The following is an 18,210-nucleotide window of genomic DNA, read 5'->3' on the forward strand; positions in this document are numbered from 1 at the left end:
GGGGGAGCTCCTCACTCCAGAGTTCCCTATACCAATTAAGTCACTGGGCCAGGCTCTATCTCCTATCCCTTAACATTGAAAATCTGACAAAAAAACTTAATCCTAATCATAAAAGTGAAAATTCTACCATAAAAGAGAAAAGGGTGGCAGAAAGGATTAGATAACAAAACCCAATAATTTACTATATATAACAAACATTCCTTTTAAAGCAAAGATGCATATAGAGTTAAAATGAGAAGTTATGTTGGAATTTATTACACCAGGTAAAATCTAAAATAAGGCATCAGGGAAGGATATGGTTGAGAGAGACAAGCAGGAAAACAAGCATTATGTTTAAAAGGCACCATAAATAAAACAGTATCAATATTAAATACATGTGTACCAATGACTGTCCCAAAGAACAGGTGATAAAGTATACCCCTCTAATAAAAACATGGAAATAGTTTAAATGTGGAATGCTGCACATCCGTCAGCTTTGTTGATCAATTTTGCTTAACTGTTTTTCTTTATTACGAGAGAGGGCTCAAAAGGGAGATGAATATCAGGAAACATTTGAAATATAAAAAAGAAAAGGCATAAATAAGACTGAAAATAAGTATATGTATGTATACCAAGTAACAGCATCTAAGTACTTACAGGAAAAAGCTAGGATATTATAAGATTTAAACAGTAAGGCAGATGAAGCAGACTTCAACATATCTCTTTCAGACCTACACAAATCAAGGAGAAAGATAAATAAGAAAGAAATTAAGGATCTGAAAAGATTGTTAGAAAAAATTTGAAAGACCTTTGGCTAATCGTAAGGAATATGCCTATTCTCTTGTGTCAGCTGGCACTTTTAAAAAATTAATCATGTACTAGGGCACAAAAAACAAATGCAGAATAACACAAATACTGAACACAACCTCTATAAACCACAATGCAATAAAGCAGTGTAATAAAGGAAATATGAACAAAAACATTGATTTAGGAACTAAAAAAATCCTCCTGAATAATAAGCTACTCAAAAATAGATCATAAAACAATAAGGGAAATATTGAAACACCAAAATGAAACACAGACTACAACTAAAACAATTACTAGAAGAAATTTTTTTATCACAGAACACATTAAGAAAAAGATTCAAGGATCGCAGTGATCAAAGGAGAATTGGACACATACATTCTTTTTAAATGCACAGAAGTGCAGACAAGCAAATCAATTTTTAAAGTAACATATGGGGTTAATTATATGCTTTTGTAAAAAGTAGTATGAGATGGAAATTCACTGTTTTACATACAATCATTCCTGTTTTATTTTTATGTATACAGACATGTGTGTTATTTGTATATATACATATTATATACATATACGTGGAAATTATATATATAATACATATATCCACACATATATATGTAGAAAAGCTTTTTCTGTGTGTGTGTGAAATTCAGGGGGAGAAAAAAGCAGTAATGCTCTAGCACACAGTGTGGAACAATGGGAAAGTACACTGGCTCAGATGACCTGGATTTGAATGATAACTCTGATACTTAACTACCTGCAACCTTTGGTGAGTTATTTTTACTCTTCTGGACCTCAGTTTCCTCATCTGAAAAATGAGGGGGAAAGTGGATTATGAGATTTCTAAGATTCCTTCCTATGATGCTGTATCAGATAAGCCTACTTGTTCCACTGGCATCTGTACAAAGTCAAGAACTTAGAGGGAGACACCAAGCACACTGTGGGAGGAGCGAGCCCCTGTGAAAGATTTACAGAAAGACATTAATAAGAAAAGTATACAGAAGAAGGTATAAAGAGGTGACATCCTGTATATTTCAGAGGGGATTTTTTTCCAACCGTGCTATAGTCTAGATAAAAGGTATTCCGCCCCCCACCTCCACCCCTAATCCCTGCCCAAAACAGCACTGTGTCTGGTACGTAATAAGTGTGCTTGGTGATTCACTGATTGCCCCATTATAGAGAGTACCTACAACGAAATGAGAATCCATCCAAGTATGTTTGTCTGATAAAAGAAGTTATGGGAATCAAAACAAAGTCAAATGCAATGCCAGTTAATGAATTATTAATGTCTTCAACTCAAAATCTACAATCATATTTATCTTTGCTTCTTGACATAAAGAATCCAAGAAATCTATTTATCTGGGTAGTAAATCTTAAACCAGAAATAGATGAGATTAAAATATTTTATTTTATTTATTAAAAATAAAATGCCACAAGATCAAAATTTTATTCTATGAAATAATACAGAAAAAAAGGTAAACTGAATATGCTGAAAATTTCAGAGATACTCCTTAATTCTTAGTTATGTGCACTTGCATGTAGAAAGGACATTTATTTTTCTTCTCCACATAAAAAAAATATTTAAAAGGTTTAAAAAACCTCATACCTCACCTACTAGGCAAAGGAACTCCCCCTCTCCAAGTCTATATGGATATTATTTTTATTTTCAGTATAATAACAGTAAAAGGCACTGTTACAAGACTTATTAAGGGAGGGTGAACGGAGAAAAGGGAGCAAAGAAAGGGATCTATTGGAAAATAAATATAATATAAAAACCAAGAGATAAAATTTTAAAATGTTTTTAATAAAAAGTCAAAGGAAGACAATTTCACTGGGAAATAAAACTGGTCATTTGAAAAACATTCTTTAATTAACAGAGGCCCTCTTTAATGCTGACATTTATGTAAGCCTCAGTAAAGTGACAAAAACTCCTTTTCCTCTACAGCGTCCTTCTCTTTTTGGAAGTGACCACAGAGCAAATGAACTCCAGGTTGTACTGACTGATATACAAATCAAAAGGACAAAATGATACTATAAATGCAGACTATCTTCTTTCCAACCTTACAACTAATTGGACATTCTGACATTTTTAATATGTCTTATAATACACACTCCAGAAACTCAAAAGGCAATTCATGCTCCCTGAGGATCAGGCAAAAGGCCTCTAAAATATCCACCTAGTTTTTAATCTTTATTTGGCATTCAACTGCAAAAGAGCATTCAAAAACTTTGTCTAAGTATTCAATTTTTTTTTACATTATACATTTTTCCAATCAGCAAAAATCTGCCTTCTCACCCCAACTTTCCTCCTTCCCTTCCCCAGAACAAAGAACAAAATCCCTGTTACAAACATGTATAGTCTAGAAACAAATTTACACATTGGCCATGTCAAAAAGAAAAATTTTTCATTCTGTTCACTAAGCCCTTCAAGCTCTCTTTCAGGAACTGGGTAGTATATTTCAGCATTGGTCCTCCAGAATCACAGTTGTTCCTTGCTGATAGAGTTCTTGTTCTTTTCAGGTTTGTTTTTTTTTAATCATATTGTTGTTGTTTAATTATTCTCCTGACTCTGCTCACTTCATTTAGACTCAGTTCATACAAATCTTCCCAGGTTTCTTTGAAACCATCCCCTTTCATAATTTCTTACAGCACAATAATATGCCCATACGAATACTAACTTGTTCAGCCATTGATGGGCACCCCCACAGGTTCCCATTATTTGCCACTTCAAAAAAAGAGCTCTATTTTTTCACATCCTTAGTTAAGAGTTTATTTTGCAGGACTAAGCCCTTGCTCAATCTGTCCTTTCTCTAATTCCCCTTTCCCTCTTATTTTCCTGTTGAGTGAAATGTATTTATGTGCCCAATTGTACTTTTTCCCCTCCTCTGGCCAGTTCAAATGAAGTTTATATCATCAACCCCTCCCCATCTTCTAATTGGTATAGATGTCTACTTGTATATCCTAAGTATGATATATTTCCCTACTCCTCCTTTCCCTTCTCCCCTGATTTTATTCCAACTCTCAACTTTCCAGTCTTCCCTTAAGATCTTCAAGACATAACAAAACTACTCCCTGACTTTATCTAGACTCCCTCTATGTTTCCTGATGGTGAGGGTTAGAGGGGAAATGTATTATCTACTCATACTTTAATGTAAGTCATTTATCCTTCCTTATGTCCTTGATCACTGTCTATTCATGTTTACCCTTTTATGCTTTTATTAACTCCTTTGTTTGAACTTCAAAGTTTCTAGGCAACTGTCAATTTTATCAGGAATGCTTTGGTAGTCCTCTGTTTTATTAAAGATCCTTTTTTTTTTTTAAGGCAATTGGGGTTAAGTGACTTGTCCAGGGTCACACAGCTAGTAAGTGTCAAGTGTCTTGTCTGAGGCCAGATTTGAACTCAGGTCCTCCTGACTTCAGGGCCAGTGCTCTAACCACTGCGCCACCTAGCTGCCCCAATTTTCCCCGGTAGCATTATTTTCAGTTTTGGTGGCTGTCCAGTCAATAAACATTTATACATACTATGTACATACTATGTGACAGGCCCCTGTGCTAAGCCCTGGGGATACAAAGATAATCCCTGCTCTCAAGGAGCTTACATTCTAACGGGAGAGACAACATGTAAACAACTATGAAGGGTCAGAACAATCTAGTTTATTAATGATAATGGAACCTTTTGGTAAATACTTCTTGATACTTACTGATTCTTGTTTGTTTTTTGCTAGGTAATGGGGTTAAGTGATTTCCCCAGGGTCACACAGCGAGTAAGTGTCAAGTGTCTGAGGCCAAATCTGAACTCAGGTCCTCCTAACTCCAAGGCCAGAGCTTTATCCACTGCACCATCTAGCTGCCCCTGACACTTACTGATTCTTGAGACGGAATGAAAACAGCATGAGATTATTTTATTTTGATGGGGATCCACACAAAGCAGATATCTTTCCAAGACTACAGATCCCAAACCACCCATACTTTCTCATTCTACATGATTCTTGCTCATATCCTCCCATTAATCTTTGATATAAGATCTCTCCAATGCCCTTTACTTCTAGGATTTTTACTATTCCAAGGGTATCACTCAGGCTTTGTATGGATACCCCTTCTGCTGCTACAAACCTGGTCCATGCCCATTTCCTAAATGATAATTTTATACCACTTGCACGAGTCATCATTTGTAGTAAAAGGCAGACTATTTTATACCCACCATGCATCTCTCCAATGTCCTTTGTGTCCCTCAGATTTTATTTCTATAGAGACTGTGGGGTTGCAACTGTTATAGCTACACAGCACCTACGGCAAAATACTGATGTCAAAAAGATTTGTGTCCAGAAACAGTTTGTGATCACTGAAAGCACTGTTCTGTCCCAAAGAAAAGGACAGATAGGTGTTGCAATGGCTAGAGTGCTGGGACTGGAATTAGGGAGATCTGAGTTCAAATCCAGATTTACTGTACTTACTAGCTATCTGTATGATCCTAGGCAAGTTATTTCACTTGCCAGCCTCTCCTCAACTGCAAAATGGGGATAACAGCACATAACTTAAAATGCTGTTGTGAGGATCAAAATGAGATATTTGAATAGCACTTGGCAGAGAACCTGGAACATAGTATGCTCTACTATATAAATGCTCATTCCTTTCCTTCCTCAAACATAATTAAGACCACTCTGTACTTCTTGTACACTTCTAAGCCCCAGTTTGCTATCTGCAGTGCATACCTAAAATCTAAAATTTTGATGGGACTGCCTTGTCCAACTGCATGTCATAGTTTAAACCAGAAGTGTCAAACATGCTACGTGGGCTAAACCAGCTTAAAATGTAACAGGCAAATATTTAACAAAACAAAATACAAGAGGACATAGATAATGTTAATATGGCAGTCCACAGGAATCCTATTTGAGTTTGACACCACTGGTCTAGACAACAGGCATTTCTTATTCACTTGGTTATTCTGGTGTGGACAATATTATTCAACCAACAATTTGATCTCCAAGCAGTGGATCTCCTTTTAGTGGTCATCTCCTTTAGTGTCTGCCTTACCACTAGTGCCATGGCCAACACAATCACAATTCAAGGCAATCCATGTTCCCCCTTTTGTCCCCTTTGAAACAATGTTACTGAGCCACTGAGAAGGCTCTGCAGTATTCTGGAGTATGATACTATTAGCACAATCGGTATCTGCAAACAGGAGCACCTGGATGACACCTCACCATTTATACATAATACCTCTTGCATTTGAACTCAGTGTCCATCGTCCCTCATAACAGCAGCAAATACTTTGGCAAACATGTTTCTTCCTGTTTTGTGGACTGCTTGACGATTTTTTAAAATGAATTTTCTTCTTTTATCACCTTAACATCAACAAACAAGAACATTTCAATATATAAAGAACAAAAAAGAGGACTATATATGAAACTATAAACTTTTATTTAGTATTTTAAGTAAGTTCAATTTAAGGCAACAATAAGAAAACTACACTATTTTTGTGTCCCCTTCTGAGTGTCTTTCTGCTGTTCCGTGTACTTTAAAAAATATTTGATTGACACTTTTTGTTCTTTCCTTTTTTTGGCCTATCATCACTTGCCAACTTCACTCCCAATTCACTCCCAATTCACCCCCTCCTCCAAACAGGACCTTGTGAAAAATAAGTATAGGCAATCAAACAAATTCACACATTAGTTGTGTCTCAAAATATATGTATCATTTTGCAGCTCCAGTCTATCCCTTCTCAGCCACAGGAAGCATACAGTTATCAGTCTTCTGAAGTCATGATTAATCATTGCAGTATTCACAGTTGTGAAGGCTTTCAAAGTTGTTTTCCTTTATATTACTGTAGTCATTGTACAAATTGGACCCCTGGTCCTGCTCACTTCACTCTGTATCAGTTCATAAAAGCCTTCCCAGCATCCCTAGTCCATTCCTCTTATCATTCTTTGTGGCACAGTAATATTCCATTTAGCATAATTTGTTTAATCATTCCCACTGAGCATCCAACTTGTTTTAAATTCTTTCTTACCACAAAAATTATTTTCATAAACATTTTTGTACCTATAGGTCCCTTTCCTCTGTCTTTGACCTCTTTAGGATATACAACTAGAATTAGTATTGCAGGGTCAAAGGATACACACAGTTTAGTGACTTTGGGGATACAGTACCAAATTGTTTTGCAGAATTATTGGATAAAGCCCCATGAACCACGCATTAATGTATTAATATGTTATGCTTGTCTTCCCATAAGCCCTCCAACAATTTCCATTTTCCTTTACCATTGCCAATCTGATGGGTGTGAGGTAAAACCTCAAGTGCTGTAAATTGGCATTTCTATTATTAGTGATTTGAGTTCATACTTGCAACAGGACCACTATTTACAAGGACACCCCCTGCCATATGAGTCAGGCTAATTTTTCCCACAAAGGCCAACCTGATTGGCCCATGGGACAAAAGCTCCATCAACTCAGCTTCCTCCGGCCATAACGATGTGGCTTCCTGGTTCCCTTAGGTGTAAGGGTATAAAAGGGCCCACCCATGTGTAACTGGGGCCCTTCAGATTTGGCAGATATCATATCACTACATAATCAGACATGTTTCCATGTGGAGATAAAAGAGGGTGAGTCTAACCAAGCTAAGTGCTGCAGTATCTTTGAACCTCCTTTTGTTAACAACTGAATGACTTATAAGCATCTCATTTCATTCCAACATCAAATCTAAACTAAGGAAATCTTGAAGTCAGGTCTACCACTATGGCTGTTGATAGCTCACATTTCTTCTTCTGAATACTGATTGTTTGTATCTTTTAACCATTTATTTAGTGAAAGGTAGTTCTTGTTGTTATATATTTATCAATTTCCCACAGACCATGAATGTCAGATCTTTATCCAACACCAAACCTAAAACCTATCCATTACAGTTGTTGATGGCTTGCATTTCTTCTTTGAAAACTGACCATATGTACCTTTTGATCATTTACTTAGGGAAGAAAGTGCTTGTTCTTATACACTTATACCAATCTTTTAATATCTTAGCTATATGACCTTTAGTTGAGAAAATTACTGTAATGATTTTTCCAGTTAACTGTTTCCCTTCTTATTCTAACTGAATTCATTTTATCCACCAACGAAAAACAACTAGTGGAAAAACTTTTCAATTTAATGTTATCAAAATTATCCCTTTTACGCTTTATGATTATCTCTATCATTTATTTGATCAGAAACTGTTACCCATCCACAGCTAAGAAAGATATTTTCTCCCCTTCTCTTCTAGCTTGTTTATGATGTGACCTTTTACATTAAGCAAGTATGCACTTGGAACTTATTGTAATATGTGAAGTAAGATGTTGATCTAAAGTTAATTTCTACGAGACTGCTTTCTGGTTTTAACAGAAGTTTTGTAGAAAAGGAAATTCTTACTCTATTAGCTGGAGTCCTTGGGCTGATCAAATAGTACGCTACTTTTCTCTGTTTCTTCTGTGGCTTATTTACCAAATCTGTTCCAATGATCTACTTCCCTATTTTTTCAACCAATTTCAAATAGTTTTTATGATTACTGCTTTGTAATGTTTGAGATCTAGTACTACTAGGCCTGTTTCCTTACCACTTTTATTTTTATTATTTCCCTAGGGATTCTTGACTTTTTATTCCTTCAAATGAACTATTATTATTTAGCCTAGTTCTATATTTTGACTAATACCACACTAAATATGTAAATTAAGTAGCATTGCCATATTTATAATAACATCCCTACCATGACCAATTAATCTTTCTAATTATTTGAAATAGAATAAGCATTAAGCACCTACTATATGCCAAACATTATGCTAATATTTACAAATATCTCATTTTTTAAAACCTTCCTTTATTTCTGCAAAGACTATTCTGTGCTTTTAAAATGTGTGTGTGTGTGTGTGTGTGTGTGTGTGTATACATATCCCAACTGTGTCTTGGTAAATGGAGTCCTGGATATTTTATATATTCTGTAGGTATTTTCAACAATTTCTTTTTCTATCTCTAAGTTTCATTATGAATATACAAAAATACTGATGATTTTTGTGGGTATATTTCCATATCCTACTACTTAGCTGAATTTATTTATTAACCATTTCTAATAATTTAACTGAATATCTAGGCATCTCTAAGTAAGCCATAATATTAGCATCAAAAGATAATAATTTTGTTTTTCTTTTGCCTGTACTTACTCCCTTAATTCCTTTATCTCTTATTATTATGATAGCTAGTATTTCAAGAACTATATAAAAAGTGAGATAACATATATATGTGTATACCCACACACAATTTTAACCCTTATCTTACTAGAAAAGCCTCTAGCAATTGATCACAGATAATTCTAGCCCATGGTTTGCATACTCTTATTCTGAAGCATCACAATTATGAAAAACATTAAATTCCTTCCCCTTTATTTCTCATTTCTTTCGAGGTATGGCCTCACTCCTCTTCCCTTTCTTTGCCTTCTTAAAACCAACAAAACAGAAGAAAATTACCATTAGGCCCTATATTTGTCTTTCTATATTCTTTCTGTGAAGTTTGGAGACAGTAAGATTCTTGTACGTATTTAATCATCATTTAGGTCCTTTCAATTGCTCCAACACATTTACCTTTTAAGATTTCTCATTTCCTAGGTTTGCATTTCAAAGATTTTACCAAGCTCTAGAAGGCAAGATTGTAAACAAGGCAAATTCTAGGGGGTCCCAGAAATAATGGAACAGCAACAAGAAATTCTGGAATGTTTCAGTAGAAAAATAAGAAAACAAAAAGTAAACAATAAATGACAAACTGGGGCTGAAATTAAGGCAAGTGAGTTCTCAAAGAAAAATTAATAAAAACTAACAAAAAAATTAACTGAAAAATAATGGTTGATATGGTGGAAGAAAATTTAGCAAAGCAGAATCAAAAAACAACAAAAAACAACATTGAAGGAACACATGAGTACCTTACAAGCCAAAGCAATTGTCAAAGAAATATTTTAAGGCTAACTGGTCTCCTAGAAATAAAAGATTAAAAGCCTGACTATAGCAAAAGGTTAGGGGAAAGTCCCTATTATCTCAAAGACAAATTAACACAAGGACATTCAAGAAAACTGTCCAGATGTACAGAAAACAAAGGGCAAAATACTGATTGATAAAGTCCACAGATTGCCATCACAAAGAAACCATAAGCTTCAGTTAAATTTCATCATTCCAATGTCAAACAACAAATGTTACAATCAAGCAAAGAGCCTAGGAAGATAAAAAAATTCAAGGAAAATCAATGTGAATAGCCCAGGACTATTACTCGTCCACAAAGAATCAATCAAAGAGGCTGGAATATAACATTCTGAAAAGCAAAAGAAATTGAGATGCAGTCAGGAATAGCACTATCTGACAAAACTGATCAAAATCATCAAAGCAAAAAGATGGATTTTCAATAAAAAGTATGTAAGCTATTACTGCCCCCCCGATACACCAACTCTTGTTATGAAAACACTTCAAATTAACCTTAACATTAAAGATCATATCATTAAAATTTTAGAAAAGAAAAAGATCATATACTTTCTACAGCTCTGGGTAGGTTGTTGTTCATTCAGTCCTGATTCTACGTGACCTAGTGGATGGGTAGGAGAAGTGTTCTTAATCAAACAAGGGATATAGGCAACTACAAAAGATAAAATAGATAACTTTGATTATATGAAACTGAAAAGCTACAGGACAACAAAATTAACACCTAATATAGGCAGGGAAATTTAAGGAGCTGGTATCCAAAATAAATAAACAATTTACAGATATACGTAACTAAAAATTACTCCCCAATAGGTAAGTGGTCAAAGAAGATGAACAAAGTACTAACAATAGAATGCTCCAAATCAAAAATACTAAGAGAAATGCATGTCAGAGCAATCCTGAGATTTACCTCACACCTTGAAAACTGGCAAAGATGACAAAAGATAAGAATAATCAATGTTGGAAAGGTTCTAGGAAGATAGGTACACTAGTGAATTGTTGGTGTAGTATAGTAAGTATTATAATTATGATCAGTATAACCATTATGTAAAACAATTTTGAATTATGTAAATAAGTAACTAAAATGTCAATACCTTTTAACCTGAGATTTCACTTACTAGGCTTATATCCTAAAGAGGATATCGATAAGAATAAAGTCCTCAATATGTATCAAATACATATTTGTGATAGCAAAGAATTGGAAACAAAGCAGATGCCCATCAATTGGGAAATAGCTAAACAAAATTATGGCACATGAATGAAATAGAATATGACTGTGCCATAAGAAAAGATGAACATGAAGAATACAGAGAAGCAAAGAAAGATCAACCTGAACTGATGCAGCATGAAGTAAGGTCAAGAAAACAATACGCATGACTATAATAATGTAAACAGAAAGAAGCACAAAAAAAATCTAAGTAAAAGTTACCAAATTACAAAGAATAAGCATGGTTCCAAAGAGATTGAGAAGTCATCAATACCCCATCCATTTGCACAGGTGAAAAGTATATTGTATATATTTTCAAACTTCCGTAATGTATTAATCAGTTTTGCTAATTATTTTTCTCTTTTTTCTTTGAAAAATATTATTTCTTATATGGAATGGCTGCCTGAGAGGAGAAATGTTATAAGGGAAGTTTTGGAGACTTTAAGAAAAAAAGACATCAATAAAAATGCACTTAAAAATCAAAAAAAGAAAAAGAAAACACTTCAAGGGAAGAAAAATAGAAAAATTAATAAGTGGCACTAACAAGAAAAGACTAAGCAGTACAATCAATTCCCTTATGTTTTAGAGCATGATAAGTCTATTACTGAAAAACAGATACGATAACATTTGAGCCTCAAAGAGAACAAAGAAGCTATTTACATCTCCAGCATAGCATCGGACACATAATAAGTTAAAGTTGCTCTCAGGTAGCAAAAGAAGGAGAGGAGGTATGGAGGGATGTGAAGGGTGGCATATTTGATGCACTCCTGCCTATCTCTGATTCAAAGGCAAACAGAAACCATTTTAACTTGCCAGAAACATTATGGGAGTAAAAGTCAAGAGCAGTAGTGGTCAGAAAAAGATGGGACAAGAATCTCTTCTAGGAAAAAGAATGATTAAAGGTTGCTAAAGAGTATGATAATGGAGGGGATGTCAGTGGATTTCACCTCAGGAGACACCATTCTCTAAGCATCCCACTCTATTATAGTGAGCGTGTGGGCATTATAGTGAGTGTATCCAGGATGGACTGAGGACACAGACCAAAAGGTAAGATGCTCCGGCCTCAGGAAAGGCAATTAGAAAACAAACAGTCATGGAGTAGAACAGAGACAGACAGACACAGAAAATAGTATCATCTACCATACCAGATTGCCTCCTTCATGAATTAATATTTCTGGGAGAAAGGTTCATCAGAAGGTCCCTCAAAAACAACAAAACTTAAGGAGACAAAAAAAAAAGATGAATTTCACTAATATGAATTAGATCAAGAAAGTAATCTCTAACAGATCCCCCCTAATCACAGACCACCTCTGGGGGTCACAGAAGTCAGATATTCAATAATGCAGTTGGTGATGCAGCTATACTAAAAGGATAGGCCAGAATGTTCTAGTGATGACAAAGTAATAGCAGAAGAGACAGGAGATACATCCAGAGTCTAATCAACTAGTCACAGTCCTGACAATTGTGGAAGAAAGGGGGAATAAGTTGGAGGCTTAGATCCAAAACTCCAGGGAGCCTTTTAAAAACCAAATATAGCTACACTGGTTTTCCCTGAAGCCTGAATCTCCTGCTTACTTTACCTCTTATTTGAATTCTCATTGTTTTCCCATTATTTTTGCCAAGGGTCAATTAAATTATCTTCGTAACCCATAGGTATGTCTCTTTTTCAACCAAAAGGTTCCCTTAGTACTATTGTCACTGCTAACAGCATCAAAATCCAATCCAATGTAATCCTGGCTCACCCACCCACCCTTATGAAGCAACAGGTTTCTGTCCCACGGTCACATCTGGCTTCTGTGACCTCAGAGATAAGGAACAAGTGACCAATGGTGACATTTTTCAGACTACCTTAAAATGAATACTCATTTGACCCCTGCATCTCTTTGTTCCCAAATAGGGTCACCTAAAGTAAAGTGCTCTATGTGTACCAATGGCTCCTGACCTGAACCTCTGTCACATAGCTGGTACAGAATGAAAAAAAAAAAACCACTTTGTAAACGATAAATCACCACAAATGTGAGCTATTATTACTATCAGCTGGAAGACAGGAAGTAAGCAAGCATCAGAATGTTGTTTTAAGGTTGAAACTGCCACCCTTCAATTAGAATATTCAATACAAAACTGAATATAACCCAAAAGGTTATACTGATACTCTAATTATAAAACTGGCATCTAAAAAAGGATTAGTAAATGTCCTCTGGCCAGATAAAACAGAAGAAAAGAACCAAGCTAAATATATCTGGTCAATAACTGGAATATGCCTAGATCTTTGTATAAGTTTCTCTTCAGATTAAAAAAATCTTGACTGACTTAACTTTCACCACATAATTGGCAGTAAAGTTGTTAGTCTTGTTAAAAATCCTAACTACAAAATTTAACAATGATCTTGATGCAGTAGTCATTTTAGTACGTTTAAACTAAATTTTTCTTTTTAAAATTTTACCTGATATTTCAGAGTTAATACACTGAAAAAGAGATTCTCTAGGTGCTATACTTTTTATAGCTAAGAACTTCCAAAAAGACAGATCACTTCTACCTACAGACTTTTTTATGATCTACTGGTGAAACCTCAATGGTTCTATAATCTTAACCAAAAAAACAGTACCAACTCAGCACAATTTTAAAAAGATACTGAAGAATGTAGGACTAAAATGAAAAATTTTAATGTTTTTATGGCTAATCACTTGCCTTATAAAACATCACAGTAAGGAGCCATAAAACTATGGGTCTTAGTCATTAAATGCAATATTCCAACATTAGCTGCTACTGCCTCTAGTCTCCACATTCTCTTTTTCGCATTCCTCTGCAAAAAGTATGAGTGAATATTAAGTCTTTACTACTAAGAAATTCAGAGAAAATTATTTTTATTTGACTATCTCAGGAAGAAATTCATAGCTGAAAAGTGATTAGCAAATTCCAAACATGGTACAGAAATATTCACTGAAAATCTTCAAAGAAAACTGGCATTTGAGGAATATTATGATCAGCTTTATTTTTTTAATGGAGGATTCTACACATTTTAAAATTAATATCATGCATAAAGAATCAAGAATCCTTTATCTTGCCTATTCCAACTCAAAGCAAAATAGAAGTACTTAAATACATGGAAAACAATCATTTCAATCATCATTATTTAAATTCAATCTTCAAAAAATAAACTTTTTACTTTAAAATTAGTTTTATGTAAATAGAATGTTCACAAAATATTTTAATAAAGGAAATTTACCTTTAAACCACCATGAAAACATCCAGTCCTACTTAATACATTAACACTGCTGAGTAGCACTTCCTTAGTCATGAACTAGGGCACCAGAACAGACTTCCTGTTGGGAAGCAGCAGTGACACACTAAAAATTCTCTTCAGTTACTGAGACATGAAAATATAAATAAATTGAAAACACTGTTTACCACTACACATAATATAAAACATGTATGCTTTTTGTCACACCTTTATTATAATTTTCCAGAAGGAAACTTAAATATTAAAAAGTATGATTATACACAGCATGGTGTAGTGGATAAGTGAATAAAGAAGCCAGTCTCAAAGTCAGGAAGACCGGGTTTCAAGTCCTTTCTCTGATACATCCAGGCCACGTGACCTCAGGCAAGTCATGGAACTTCTTGAGGGGGGCCCAGACAATTCTCAGAGTATTATCTGCAGACGATTCTGATCTGCACTGGCAGAGGAAGTTCCTCTCCCGGAGCTCCCTACACCAATGAAATCACAAGTCTTGACCCCAAAATTTAGTTTTTATATATACCTGTCTGGTGATCGTCTTGCCCAACGTCTTCTGTTAAATTCTGCAAGAAATAGTTTTGCTATTATCAATAAGTCACATATCAATTTTTATAATTCAACATTTTCATGAACATCTAAATATATATTGACTTTCATAATCCCCCCCAAAAACCTCTAGTATAAAGTTATTTTTGTTTTTATTATATTTACTTACCAGCTTATTAAGGGTGTGATAAATCTTGTGAATATTTGCCAGTGTTGAGAGATGAGAATTCAACTGAAAGTCTTTAAAAGAAACAAAAATCAGTTTCATTTATTTCCCATGCCCCAAAGTAAGGCTGTGTAACTTCAGATGTCAAGCTAAATAAAAATTCTGACACTAGCTAAACACTAACTTATAAAACTCAATATACAGCCACCTTACTTCCTAGAAATCAAATAATTCTCAACTTAATATTAATACCTAAATTTTAAGACCTTATATTAAAGCCAATGTAATTTCTATATGAATCCCTATTAAGTTTAAAATAAAAATATATCTGAGTGGCAAAATCATGCCAGTCATGCAACTAAAATTAAAGAAAAGTACCATTAAGCTTAGGAAAAACAAGCCCCATAAAATGAAAACATAGGCCCCAGACAGCAGCAAAGTACACACTTTCCTTTTTCCCTCCCCAGGAACCATCAGCATATTAGGTACTCACTCACCAAACAGGAAGACCGTTGAAAATGTAATAATTATGGTTTTCCTAAGTGTATTAACTTGTGGGAACAGTGGTTGTTTTCTAAACAACCACACACGAGTTGTTGCTATGCACCCAGAATGTATTTCTAACCAAAAAATTCATAAAGCCTTACCATGCCAGCACCTTAATAATTTGTAGTGAGTCTGGAGAGTTTATATCTAAAAATATCACTCAAAACCACAGGGCTTAAGATGGCATATCAGAAATGAAAGGGACAACTAAAATTCTACCATTCACAAAGAACTATGCTAGATCTATATTTAAATTCTGGATGTGCAACTTACTACCTATGTAACCTCAGACAAGTGATTTAACTTCTTTAGGCCTCAGTCTCCTCATCTATAAAAATGAGAGGGAAGGGGGAATAATCTCTAAAGTCCTTCCTAGAATGTTTTGAGCCTATATATAAATATCGACTACACAAATCCTCCTCAATAATAAAACCTACGTCCTTCTCTCCAAGAAAAAGTCCTTGAAAATGCACTCCCTTATTACAATATTCTAAATCAGATGTTCTTCACCTTTTTATGTGTGGCACTGACCCTTCTGGCAGTCTAGCCTATAGACCCCTTCTCAGAATACTGTTTACAGGGGGCAGGTAGGTGGCGCAGTGGATAGAGCACCAGCTCTGAAGTCAGGAGGGCCTGAGTCCAAATCCAGCCTCAGACCAAACACTTGACACTTCCTAGCTGTGTGACCCTGGGCAAGTCACTTAACCCTATTGCCTTAAAAAAAAAAAAACAAACACACACACAGAGAGAATACTGTTTATATATAAAAATACAAAGGAAACAAATTATACATTGAAATAATTTTCCAGCTTTTTTTTTAATCCCGAGTGAAGAACTTCTGCTCCAAATGATACTAACCTATCCAAAAACATTGCGTGCTAAAAAAGCAGAAACTCCCTGCCACACTGGAGAATTTTATTTGGTGCACAAGTCTAACTCAAATGAGTTTCAATTACAGCAGACATACTTCCAATCAATCAAAAAATAAGCATTTATTAAGTGCCTGCTATATGGCAGGCACTGTGTTAGGCTGTGTAGTTACAAATACAATAATTCAGAGACATTTGTATAGGATTGGATCCTTCTGTAGTTCTGGCTACAACTATTAACCTACAAATTAGGCTGAATGGGGAAAACATTTTTTAAAACTTTTTTTCCCTCCCTCTGTGGAGAGCTTTAACTATTCACAAAAACCATGAGAAATCTTAGTTTAGAGCATGCATGTACAATAAAGTCAATCATTCAGTTGTGTCTGATTCTTCATGACCCCCCCTTTTATTATTATTATTTTTTTTTTGCAAAGATCCTGGAGTGGTTTCCCATTTCCTTCTCCAGCTCATTTTACAGATGACGTAACTGAGGCAAACAGCAATGACTTGCCCAAGGTCACAGAGTTAATGTGTATCTGAAGCCACATTTGAACTCAGGTTTTCCTGACAAAAGAAAAACAAAATTCAAAAAATCTGTCTCTATAGTCAAAGAAATGAACATTTAGAATAACTTATTATGTCAGTGGATTAAACTAAAATAGAAAGGTCTAAACATACTTGGGTATCTCAAAAGTTCTGATTTGCCCACAGCACCTTCCATGACAACAGTCTAGATTTGGGAAGGTAAGGCACCAAGGAATCCTAACACTCTGCCAGATTTTTAAATGGGGACCCATAGGAAGATTAGGTACAATACCGAGAATTCAATTTTACAGACTCCTAGGCCAGAAAATCCATGTTCTATTGTAGTAATTCTTTCATTTCTTTTCCCATCCAAGATCTTATACCACTTCCTGAACCACCATCTCAGCCCAAGTTCCAGTAGGAAATGGGAAAAGGATCAGAGTGTGGCAGGGTTGAAAAATTAACTTCTCCAGTGTTTCCCATGATATAGACTTTCCATAAGATAGACTATGCAGTTTCTCATTTTTGAATAAGAACATTATTTTGCTTCATAGAAATTTGCAACTTCAAGTGGTATCCTTCTAAGTCTGAGAAATGTAAATGAATTAAGAATGATTGTATACAGGGCTATCCAAAAGTCTAACACTACAGGGTAACTTCTGGACCACCCTGTATTAATAAGTAAAGCTTTTATCCCCTCACTATGATCCTTGTGTATGGGAACTTTATTCCCTCTCCCCTATTCTGAGCTAATGTTGAATCCCAAAGGAAAAAACAGTAAGTACTTCGTGTGAGGTCACAGATTCCTCCATCTAAAGAACAATCCAAGGCTATATTTCCTGGCACTTGCCAGATAATTGGCATGTATCTTATTAAGTGTTAACTGTCCATTACTTTTTGCATTTGTCCCCTAAGACCAGCCAGAGAAGTTAGGTCTCTCCCTCTTTGCCCAACAATAACTTTATAAATAAGTGTACATCTGGACCCTAACAGCTCCATAGAATCTAGCACCATAGGTTAAGACTGTCCACGATTCCCTTTTTTACCTAACCTTTAGTACATCAGGGAATATTTCACTCGAATAATCCTATTCGCCCCTATCAGTTACTGAATTCAAAGATCCCAAAGCACAGCTCTGGAAGCAGAGTTAATAAATTAACATCTTGTTCCACTGATCACCATCCTGGGACATCCCCAAAGAGCGGGAACCTCTCTAACACTCCAGAGGTAGGCTTTTTGACATACACAGAAGGAAAGATGAAAAGCCATCTGGGGAACTGCAATACCTCTGGAATTTAGAAACAGATCTGGAAGCCTGCAGTACCCAAAACTATCATCTCTAGCCAACTCTAA

General features: G+C 35.2%; 1 protein-coding gene across 6 annotated transcripts in view; it reads right to left on the bottom strand.

Annotated features, from left to right (window-relative positions):
* The window catches only part of DCUN1D4 (defective in cullin neddylation 1 domain containing 4), an 88,388-nt gene that overhangs the window by 53,539 nt on the left and 16,639 nt on the right, over positions 1-18,210 (bottom strand). Inside the window, exons 1-5 of one of the 6 annotated variants that reach the window (XM_020990271.2) lie at positions 14,921-14,948; positions 14,729-14,768; positions 14,194-14,290; positions 5,998-6,122; positions 637-710 (exon numbers count right to left, since the gene is read on the bottom strand). The exons of 1 other annotated variant lie outside the window; for it this stretch is intronic. Coding sequence is in view for 2 of the 5 variants with exons in the window: in XM_020990253.2 (XP_020845912.1) it covers positions 14,729-14,768; positions 14,921-14,991 (111 nt within the window). In the remaining 3 variants the exon portion in view is untranslated. Of the gene's footprint in view, positions 1-636; positions 711-5,997; positions 6,123-14,193; positions 14,291-14,728; positions 14,769-14,920; positions 14,992-18,210 lie in introns of those variants that run through there. 4 more of the 6 variants (XM_020990268.2, XM_020990279.2, XM_020990285.2 and 1 more) reach the window with 4 other exon arrangements.

Source organism: Phascolarctos cinereus, unplaced genomic scaffold (assembly GCF_003287225.1).
Source record: "Phascolarctos cinereus isolate Bilbo 61053 unplaced genomic scaffold, phaCin_HiC Scaffold_9;HRSCAF=440, whole genome shotgun sequence".
NCBI classification, from domain to species: domain Eukaryota; kingdom Metazoa; phylum Chordata; class Mammalia; order Diprotodontia; family Phascolarctidae; genus Phascolarctos; species Phascolarctos cinereus.